The 11,597-nt window shown below is 36.7% G+C and overlaps 1 protein-coding gene across 2 annotated transcripts; it reads left to right on the top strand.

Moving 5' to 3' along the window:
- Positions 1–1,479: 1,479 nt before the first annotated feature.
- Positions 1,480–9,667, top strand: LOC117329062 (heat shock 70 kDa protein 12B-like). Of its 2 annotated transcripts, none has more exons than XM_033886769.1 (5): positions 1,480–1,566; positions 4,986–5,303; positions 5,498–5,716; positions 6,079–6,226; positions 6,791–9,667. In XM_033886769.1, the coding sequence occupies exons 2-5, from the start codon at positions 4,995–4,997 to the stop codon at positions 7,858–7,860; spliced, it is 1,746 nt and encodes a 581-aa protein (XP_033742660.1). In that variant the 5' UTR covers positions 1,480–1,566; positions 4,986–4,994; the 3' UTR covers positions 7,861–9,667. The 2 variants fall into 2 exon arrangements, with proteins under 2 accessions (XP_033742660.1, XP_033742659.1); XM_033886768.1 differs by lacking the exon at positions 1,480–1,566 and adding an exon at positions 1,884–2,012.
- The last annotated feature ends 1,930 nt before the right edge of the window (positions 9,668–11,597 follow it).

Below are 11,597 nucleotides of genomic sequence, written 5' to 3'. Positions count from 1 at the left end.
ACCAGGGATTTCCTGCTGCCCTGAGTGTCCATTGCTTCGCACATTGCATTAATCTTTGCATATAGGACATGATAAAAAAAACAAAAACAAAAAAAACAAGAAAAAACAAAACAAAATGCAAAGCAAAGCAACTGGAGACGCGTTGGATTTGATTTTAGAAGTCGAAAATTTATTTCCTATACCCCAAAACGTGAATTTTTGTTCCCTAACAAAGACTGGTTACGTTGCCATAAGCACTAAACTTGAGGCCGCTTTGTCCTACAAGATGTACAGTGCGTACCGAGGCGGTTGATTCCATAATTAAGATCAATAATGAGACTATACAAGAAGTATTGCATGACATAAACACCTATTAATATTCTAGACGGGCTGGTGGACAAACTTCCATAATGGAACAATTCAGCACATTCTCCGATTTGAAAGTATCGCATTTATTGTTCAGTGCTGATGAACAATTGTCACTGTCGGTACAGGGTGTTGTGACATCAAAGAGCAGGACGCCCATAAGGCTGGGACACAAATAAGAAAGTGCAATGACAGTGCGTTTGATGCGTTCTACCAATCAGTTGTGAGAGAAGCTAGTGAATTAACAACACTATTTTGAATGTTTGGATTTGTTCAAAGAGGAGCTAGAAAGAAGGTTCCATCAGAACAGTGAGGCAGTGAAGGACATGTCTGCTGTTGAATGGAGCGAATGGGACAGTACCGTGCATCATACCCGAATCTATTATTAAACTGTTTGCTGAGGATCTATTCGTCGAAAAGATGTCACTCCAGATCTGATAACTTCCATGTCTTTTCGCGGGTAAAGTAAAAACAAAGGTAGCAAACACTGATACAACATGCCAGTATCTATCCGAAAGTCATCCTACTGAGAATATATCTGACTATTCCGGTCACAACAGCAACTCCACAAAGGTCGGTTTCTTCTCTCCGACGAATTAAGACTTATCCGTGTGGGACAATGACCCAGGAACGACTGAACAATTGTATGCGGTGCTATGTGCACAAAAACGTTGTTGGAGAACAAAATTGACTTGGACCGCGAAAATGTTTTTGGAGGAAAACGCTAGGGGGAAAATCATTTTGGAAAAAACTTTGAGTATGAAGTGTTCAACATAAACTTTTGCGTTTGTTTGGTCTTTTCGTTAGGGTTACTGTGTTGTTCTACCATACATAATATATCCTGATTTGCGTAAATTACTTGTTTTCCTCTTCATATCATGGGGATGTTGAAATGTTAATTATTGGCTAACTTTGCGGCATATGATTTGTTTGGTGCGCACAATTTTAAGGTTACCATAACCACCCCCTCCCCTCCCCAACACACGCACGCACGCACGCACGCACACTTACCTGAGACAACTTCCTACGCCAATGTGATGTGTATGTAAAATACATCAGGGCAAGCGATATTTTCCCTGAACTTGTTTACGTGTATGTATTTCACATGGAAAACAATACCCGGTTCTCAGAATTATACACCTGCCGCTATCGTACTGCGGCACACAGGTAAAGGGTGGCGACGTACATGTACATGTATCCTGACTAGCAGGTCAGCAACTAGTAAGTATGTTTTAATCCCTCGCAACAAATCATAAGTTTAGGTTGGAGTAGATATTTATATTTTGACGTATGTAAAATACGACAGGGCAAGCGACATTTTCTCTGCATACAAAACACATCACTACGGTTACCGATTGCACCACAACCACGTGCATTCAACCGTGTACAGTGCATATCCAACAATCAATTAACACGTTCAATATAAAATGCTTACTAACATGTACATATAACAATCATAATATTCTTTTGGCAAGTATCATATGTGGTACTTCAGATTTATTAACCCGTGAAGATGTGTCAGCCTAACCTTGTTTACGTGTATGTATTTTACATTGAAAAAATACCCGGTTCTCAGAATTATACACCTGCCGCTATCGTACTGCGACACACAGGTAAAGGGTGGCGACGTACATGTACATGTATCCTGACTAGCAGGTCAGCAACTAGTAAGTATGTTTTAATCCCTCGCAACAAATCATAAGTTTAGATTGGAGTTGATATTTATATTTTGACGATTTTAAATATTTGTATTTTGAAATAGCCCCAAATGTAAAAATAAGACACTTGCGAGATTTCTTTTAAAGAAATGCGTAGTTGTCTTGACGATAACATGTTTTTTTATTTCTATGTTTATGGGAACTATCTGAGTTGCTTGACAAAGTAGCCAATCTTCATAGTAATTTGATTTGATTATAATGTTATTGTGATAGATAAATCAACACATTATCATTAGGGAATGAAACGAAAGTTGTTCAGACTTGAAATTAGTGGGCGTGGTCAAGGAAGTAAAAACGTAGCAAATTTCGATCAACGTAGTGTATACAAATTACAAATCGTTTTCTTTTCTAGGAGGTATTACATTTTTAGCACATGTTTGTGTACGTTTAAAAAACAACACAAAATAAAGCAGAAAAACAAACGAAAGCAGTAAAGTAATTAAATAAAATGTCAAAAGATTGAATGTATATTATATCATAATTGACCAGGAAGTAAAACTGTCACTCAGATTTGTTTATTGTATAGGCGTTAGATATAATTTTCAAGCTGTCAGCTTTCTTTTATTATAATTAAACAAACGACTTGTTTTTATACGGTGAGTGTTTCTACAGTTTATCACTCCGATCAACATCAGCCATGTTATACCGGAAATAGACTTTAAAACCACTTCATCACCTCTTTTTAGATTTCAGTTGTACGCATATGTAAACCGAAAATAGAGTTATGTGTCATATAACTCAATAACTGTAATGATGTAAATCAATCAGTTTCGGATCTACTGTTTTTACTTCTCAATTTGTTATGAAAAGTGCTAATATCTTAAGTTAATTGTGTTTTTGTTCATAGCGCCATTGGACTAAAGTCCCCACGGTTTTCTGTAACCTGCATTTGTATGGTAGCAGGGTTGAGAATATACACAGGTGTTTCATACTTCTAAAATCCAATAACAAAAACTGTGAAATTTAATGAATCATGTAACTACTGTACCCCATCATCCAATGAGATTTATTTGTACACGTAAATTATTTGTACCGATTGTTTCCTCCATTGTTTCATTGGTATCAACATTTAAGCATGACCGACGAGTCCTAAAAGATCTACAATACTGCTGTATGATGCAGTTTAATTCATTTTTGTTGATATTGTCTCGAGATCTCAATTTCTATGGAAAGGTGCTAATATCTTGTGCGTTTTTTTTTACAATCATTTATAATCTGACATTTGTATATATATGGAAAACAAGAAACATACCATAAACTGATTAAACCAAATGTAGAGTTCTACCATTTAACTGGTTAAGGTTTTGGTTTAAGGTTTTACACCGGTTTTATGATTTTCTAATTGGTTTTTAAGATTCTACAATGCCGACATTTTTTTTTACTGCTCCTCACAAAATGCATAAATAGTACCTATAGTACTGATATACTCATATATCTAATTAATGCAAACAAATGAAAACAAAAACAAAAACAAAAGACGGGGATCACGAGAGAATTAAAGGTTAATAGAAGGAAACCCAACTTTCTGACGGAGGTAATAGCGTACCTTATACTTCTTTTGGTATTTTGTAAAATGAACAAGAGTCTTGCCTTTTAACTTAAAAAACTAAAACTTGCTTCTTCTTAAGAACAAAAGGAAATTTCTAGCTTAAAAATAGCGTCCATTGACAATGTACCTACTATTGTAATAAATATGTTAGACAAACGGCGACTCAGAAAATTTAGTTGCTGTTGCACTACAAACAACTCTTTTAGTCATGAAAGCTTTCACATCCTGTCGCGATAAATCACCAGATTCAGGATGATGTAGACTAATTATATTCTTCTAGAATATAAATGTGAAGATTTTCTTGATAAAGATTCACCATGAGAAATGAAACGTTTACTGTTCTTATCAGTATATTACCAAAGCAAAAAGGGAAACAACAATACAAATGAGAAGCCTCAGATGACATTACAAGCCACCAGCCGATAGGTGTGGAGTTTGGGAATACCTATCAAGTAACATGTTCGAAAACACTACGCCAGAACTCAACCCTATATGCTCTATCGAAGCATAGTTAATGCATGGATTTATTTGATTTGAGTCAATGGCAAACATGTTTCGTTTAGAGCACAAAACGAAAAAGAAAGAAGAAAAAAATGATAAAAAAAGCCCATTAAAAGCAATTGAAACGTTTCTTTTGTCACAACAAACATTAAATGCCAACAACAACATTAAAAATTACATAAATATCAATGAGTTTTTTTGTTTTTTTCATATAAATTGCGAGTCTCACCTCCTAAGGTGAGACTCGCAATTTATATGAAAAAAAAAAAATGCGATAAATATACACTGTACCCAGTTTTTTGGAAAGAAACCTTCCAAACCACACCATGGGATGGTTTGAGGTTAGTTTCACAGGAAAGTAAGTTTCACTGTAAACTTGATTTATGAAACGAAAGGGAATACAGAACGAGTTCGAAACAAGTACTAGATTTTGGACAACAATTTGCCCTAAATCTCTCTCAGGTTGCAAGTCAATATGCAGTGACCACTTTGCTTCCTGTGGATATTGCTATTTGTAGTAAAACTAGAATAATAGTTTACATTCATATTTATTTAATGTCGTTCACATGGAAACATGTAATAGTAATGTTTACAAAAGATTAACTTCGTATCTGCCAGCAAACACCGATCATTTCTATGACAGAGCTTTGCAAGTAGGGGTTGATTGTTAAAACAAGTTTGACTTTACTCATGTAATGGTTGCGATATATACATGTACTTTACGTTTTTTATGTTATTTACTTTTTTATTTATTTTTTTATTTTTTTTTATATTTGGTTTATTTGTTTGTTTTTTAATCCAATATTTAAAATGATGACATACAAATACCAAAACATCAAGAAGAATTCAGATCAACTTGTTTCTACCTTCAGAACCTAAGCATGGCTTCCCCGGGAGAGCATTTGTTGGTTGCCGCCATTGACTTCGGGACCACCTACTCGGGGTACGCATTCTCCTTTCTCCACGACTATAAACGTGACCCATTGAAGGTTTCGGCCAACAACTGGACAGCGGGGTCAGGGTGTCTGATTTCCTTGAAGACGTCCACATGTGTTCTCTTTAAACCAAACGGAGAGTTCCACTCTTTTGGATTTGAGGCTGAGGACAAGTACTCTGATCTGGCCTTAGATGATGAACAAGATGGATGGCGTTACTTCCGACGATTTAAAATGAAACTTTATGAAAACAAGGTATATTAGTACGTTGAAACTCTGTCTGTCTGTCTGTCTGTCTCTCTCTCTCTGTCTCTCTCTGTCTGTCTCTCTCTCTGTCTCTCTCTGTCTCTCTCTCTCTCTCTCTCTCTCATTATATATGTCTGTGCTTTTTTATATTCCAATTATTCCTAAATGTCTTTTATTACACCGTTTCCCCCTCTTTTCTACAGTGCTTAAACCGTTCGTTTTGCCTAGAAGATGATCAAGGTCGGACCATGCAGGCAATCAAGGTGTTTACAACAGTCATCAAATATCTCAAGAATCATATGATGACGTCATGCAAAAATCAAATGACAAACATAGTAACGTCGGACATCCTCTGGGTACTAACTGTTCCAGCAATCTGGTCTGACGCATCAAAACAGTTCATGAGGGAGGCTGCCGAGGCTGTAAGAATTAATTCAGATCATGTAATGATTGCATAAATAAGAACAAGATAGGACCGTATGTTCTCGTGTTAAACGTGAAGACAATTGTAGTCAAAGTGTTATTATTTTACGTTAATCATGTACATAATGACTGTTCGTAAGGATCTAAAATAATATATGACCAAATATATACTGCAATAGAAATAGAAATAATATATTGAAATCAACATTAGTGCCAATGTCCACATATATAAATAAATATACATATATGCCGACATACTTATTGATAACTAAATATTATACTACTTACTCAAAAGAAGTTAACTTTATTGAAGAACACGCCAGGTTCAATATTGATAAGGTTAGCTTTGTTTTGTTTCTAGGCCGGCATTGAAGGCGGTCACCTGATGATAGCTCTAGAACCGGAAGCTGCATCTCTTTACTGCAAGTACCTCCCTTTAGAACGGAAAGGTGAAGGCGGTATGAAGGCCTTTACTTCCGGGTCGAAGTACGTGGTACTGGACGCTGGCGGTAGGTATTGTTTGGGATTCTACATACGCTGTGTCCGATAAGCTAATTTGTTATGTGAAAGGTTCTAAGCGAAAATGGACATTGTAATATCAAAGTTGGTCATTGCTCAACACAGCTGGCTTAAATCCGACCGTAACTTATCTTCCATTTTCTGTTTGAAAATATTTAGGATTGAACACATTCTATGGTTTCCCAGAAAAGAGCTGGTGTAAGCAAAGGATCAAGCGGTTATTTTTTTTAATTCACATTGTATTGTCTTCCTTTGCAATCAAATTTTAGAAGGCATGAAGTCACACATTTTGGAAAAACAAATCAGACCATGGTAAAATTATAGACCACATGATATTAAATATAAGGTACAGGATATTGAAACGTTATGTCTCGCTGAAGCTGACAGAACAATTACTCAGCGAAACAAAACCTAGCAGCAGGAGGAGTCATGCAGTCGTTAACATGTAACTAACTGTAAGTTTGAATCAATAGCAACAGTCGTATCATTTTAACGTTTTGTACGTCCCTTAGAAAGTTGTAGGATGCTATCGTTTTATAAATTTTATATTTTAGGAGGAACGATAGACATAACAGTACACGAGGTTCAGCGGGATGGCTCACTGAAGGAAATCCACAAGGCCAATGGCGGGGACTGGGGAGGTACAAAAGTGGATCACGCCTTCCAACTTCTCTTATCAGGAATCATTGGTAACGGTGCATTTCACCGCTTCATGGAAAAGAACAAGGCAGACATGGTCGAATTTTTCCGTGATTTTGAAGTGAAAAAGCGCACCATCAAACCAAATGCTCCCTCTGACGAAAAAACTACCTTTAAAGTTCCAACGACGATGAACGACGCTTGTAAGGGTGAGAATAGTGAAGATATTGCCACAATTGTGAAGTCGAAACAACATTTCAAGGGAAATTTGTCTGTTATTGGCGATAAGCTAAGAGTAAGCAGCGATAGAGCAAAAGGACTGTTCAAGGACCCGGCAAGACATATCGTGGACCACTTAAAGGAGCTTTTGAGAGAGCCTTCTGCTAGGGGGGTGACGAGCATACTGATGGTTGGAGGATTTTCGGAGTCCCTCGTACTTCAGGATGAAATCAAAAGAAACTTTTCAGACCTTCGAGTGATTGTGCCACAAGATGCAGGACTGGCAGTTCTGAAAGGGGCAGTTATTTTTGGACATGAACCGCGATCTATCAAATCAAGAGTTTGTAAGTACACCTATGGTGTACGTTCGGGATGTACATTTGTTGAGAAAGTTCACGATATTTCTAAACGTGAAGTTAGGCAAGATGGAAAAGTAAGATGTAAAGACATATTCAGTATCCACGTACGCGTGGGAGATTCTTATGATATCGGCCAACCCCAAGTTGTAAAATCGTACGTACCGTTAGATCCCGATCAAAATGCAATGTTCTTTATCGTGTACGTTTCTACAGAGAAGGAACCTATGTACGTGACAGATCCCGGATGTACCAGGATAGGACAATTGAGAGTCGCTATGCCTGACACTTCAAAAGGACTCGACAGATCCGTCACGGTACAGATGACCTTTAGTAATACAGAGCTAGAGGTAGAAGCCACCAACAAAAATACTGGGGAGACGGTTACCGCGGCATTCGACTTTTTGTAGTGACTGTGCTGGAAGTGATGTTTGGTATTAGAACGAAACATGAATACATGATTTAACAACTGAAATGAGATCGCGCTATGTGAATAAAAAATATTTTGGTAATCCCCGCCATGGAGACTAAAACATGCAAGCGGTCTTCTTATGGGTTAAAATTTCCGAAGAAATATTTTTTGGGTAAAATGTGTTCCAACAGCTGGATTATGTGATATGTCATCAAAGACGATGTTTAGGCTAATTGCATGCACATTACAATCACACTGTCTGTGAATACTTATAGCTTCTTTGGTACGCATTTCCCTCTACTACTAGGCTTTCATGCATTTATCGCGTTCGAATTACTAAGAAATAAGATAGGCTGTCATTTAAGTTTGTTGAATGGTATTGATAGTACCAAGAAAGTGTTTATTCTAATACAAAATTCAAGGGTCAGTTGCTTACTTGTCAAAAATTGTATTGTTTGAATCTATTATCAAACAACATATACATTTTTTTAATACATATTGTTCTGTATATTTATACTTTTCTATGAAACATTTAAATATTTTGTGTTTGTATTGATTTTGGATGTAATTGCGTTGAAGTTATGAAACATTGTTTTCGCTATTTATTTTTTGTCAAGATGCCTTTTAAACAATTTTTTTTCACGAAAATTGTGGAAAAATGAAAGCCCTTGAATACTTAAATCTTTTGAAAAATTACAAAATATCAAAATTAAAATAAGGAATATACATAAATACGAGGTACATGTATGTGATTCTAGACCAGTAATATATGAGAATCAAATCCATTAAGACATCATTGATTGATTGGTAGACTCAAACATGCTAGGTATTAGTAGTTTCCGTATATTGTATATCAAAACCAAAAAAAATGGAAAAGAACCTTGTTAACTTCATGATTACCCCGAAAATGAATTCTTTGTTTTAAAGATAAGAGACATATACCTATTGGAGCCCTAGAAAACACACCTTAAAGACGACTCTAAGATACATATGTTTTAGACAATTCTGCATAAGGTTGAATCTAGCTTCCAGTCATAAAAGACGTGTGTTGTCTATACAACTGATGTATATCTGGTATGTGGTTCCTTTACATTGATTTTGACGGGAGTTGGAAAGGCTACTTTGCGATATTCCCGGTTCTGAGGGAATTCAACAACAAGCGAGCGCCAGAATCGTACATCGTACATTGCATTTAAATATCAAATTTTGCACTTTTGCAATTAGGTATACAACATTCATTGAAATTTGAACATTAATTTGCACGTGGATATCGTAGATTGGTTCCCGCAGTAATCCGGACGATTTTTCTGAACACGTGGAGAAAAAAAGACCGGGCCAGTCACCTGTGTCGACAGGGGAACAGCAAGCTCGCTTGACACACTGCGTAGTCATATAACAATCACTGTGAGGTCTTAGCCCCAGGCATTTACCTGTTCAGCTCAGTTTTGTAAAGGTACTTTGTTTTTCTATACAGCGAATCAATTAAAGGATTATAGACTGGTCTTGTTTAAACGTAAAGCAGACGAAAACTATGACAATGGCAATGATTTAACTCTCATAAGCTAATAGTGTAGATAATTACATACAGGATATATTTTCCCACTTCTTCGTAAAGATAGTCATATGGATTTCCCCCTCCACAGCAAGCTCTGTTCACTCAAATGTAATGTTTTTCTTACAAAATAACACAACAAGGTATTGGCGAAAAAACTTGATTACCTATATGAAGGTGGCAGAAGAAAATTATTTTTAATCATTAAAGTTTTAGGTAAAGTTTGGAATAAAATTAAATACTTTTCAAAGACTAGTTTTTGTAGTGACTTGTTACTACTGTAGTGAACTAGGAAATAGACAAGTTTTATATGTTATGCGTTCAAAGTTACCTAGAGTAGTTAAAGCTATACGCTATAGTCAGCCAAATCTATTCGAGTTGCTTCCCTTAGATCAGTAGTTAATTAACCCGTTTTAGGTTTACACCCTTCATTCTATATCAAGGTAAAATATAACCAAACGGTAGAACCTGAAAGTCAGTCGTTATTTGGTAGCACACGGTCCGTGGGACCAGTGGTCAGTGCCTAGGGCTATATTTGGAAATGACGAAATATGGGGTGTAGATACGCCCATATTTCGGGGTAAAGGTCACGATTGGTCAATTGACCACATCGTCAATTCATACATATTAATTAACCCTTAGGGGATATAAAAAGACTTGCGCGTTTTGCATAAGGGGTTCTCCAGCAGCTTTCAGTCTAAACGGACTTAGTGCCGTTTGGATGTACATATTTAGGATGTGAGGACTTAGTTTTGTTTAAATGTGTGTGAACTGTTAAGTGTGAATGCGCCGGCGATAGTGTGGAAGATGGATGAAACTTCATTGGATTGTATTGTACCTTCGGGATTTTCCTGTGGATTAATAAATATAAGTAAACTTTATATCCAGTGTTGAATTATGTTTATCACACCACAACCATCCCAAAAAGAACTTTCACGTCCCGTGTTCATGGGCAGCGGACGTTACAATTGGTGGCAGCAGCGGTGGGATGGTTTTAAAATGTGGTTGTGATAAACTGTAACTAACACTATGGATGTTTGAATTCTACGAAAAACTGTGATGTCTTTCGTTCGACGGAGTTTGGTACGATTGGATTCATACAACTCGTCAAATCCTGTAGTGCTATCGAGAGCACGAAAACTGTGTGTTTTAAGTCCGTTACTCTTAATTTACAAAGGAACGGCATATATTCGGAAACTTTGTTCGGAAATGGATTTTAACCCTAAAAGTGCTTGCCTCGAGCTTGTGGATTTATCTCCGCTACCCACATCATATAGTTGTGTGTTTCACAAAGAAATGTTGAGTAATGGAACGTTTTGACTGTGTGTTTAGCAGTTGTGTTCTCTATTATATTGAAGTTGTAATGAGAAATCTATTTACTCGGGATATGATGCAGGACATAGGTCTGGGATTTTCGGAGGATATTTACCATCGGGAAGCTGAGGATTTTTCTAGTGGTTTCCGAGTTACTATGGAAGTTAACTCATTGTGTTGTCTCGCGTTGATAGTGCCTAACGGAGAAGTATTTAGGAAATTAAAAGTGAATATTTTCGCTACTTGGAAGTTAAAATCCGACAATTTTCCGGGATTATATACAGGATATATACAGGACATGTATAGGAAATTTTATCCAATGAACCGTGAGTACATTTAAAAATCATCGAAATATTGTTGAATAACGGTTATAACAGCTGTGACGGTGTCAAAGAACTTTTGAATTGCTAAATAAAATTATTAAGCATTTTAGACACATGTTTTTGACCATTTAGGAAACTATGATCGTTCATAGATTGTGACGACTCTCAGAATAAGTAGTAAAATGAGCAGGAACTTGATCAGTGTATCGTGTGTCAGTCCTAGATTCGGGAAGGCTCAAATCAGGGAATAACCAAAGTCAAGTATCGCCAATTTCTGGACCTAAGACAGTAAGGTTGATGGGGTCGACCATACGGGGAAAGCGAACGGTGGTGCTAAAACAGACATTGGGAGAAAGTGGAAAAGTTTAAAATCTTCCGCGCAAAGTCGCAGACAGGAAGATGTGAAAGCTAAATTCGTGATGTTCGAAGCAACGCGAATAGGAAGTTGATAGCAAAATAGCCGTTAACTTAATTGGAAATTAGACTCTGGGGCCAGGAGTAATTCCATGATGGAAACATCTTTTGGCGTATCATCGAATACAATGT

The sequence above is a fragment of the Pecten maximus genome, chromosome 6 (assembly GCF_902652985.1).
Source record: "Pecten maximus chromosome 6, xPecMax1.1, whole genome shotgun sequence".
Lineage (NCBI taxonomy): Eukaryota > Metazoa > Mollusca > Bivalvia > Pectinida > Pectinidae > Pecten > Pecten maximus.
Note: the sequence above shows the minus strand (reverse complement) of the source record. Positions and strands in the feature narration are given on the sequence as shown.

Excerpts from the sequence above, each read along its gene's own strand:
- LOC117329062 (XM_033886769.1), top strand. The coding sequence starts at position 4,995 with ATGGCTTCCCCGGGAGAGCATTTGTTGGTTGCCGCCATTGACTTCGGG. Across the intron at positions 5,304-5,497 it reads TGAAACTTTATGAAAACAAG|TGCTTAAACCGTTCGTTTTG; the intron begins GTATATTAGTAC and ends TCTTTTCTACAG. Across the intron at positions 5,717-6,078 it reads TGAGGGAGGCTGCCGAGGCT|GCCGGCATTGAAGGCGGTCA; the intron begins GTAAGAATTAAT and ends TTTTGTTTCTAG.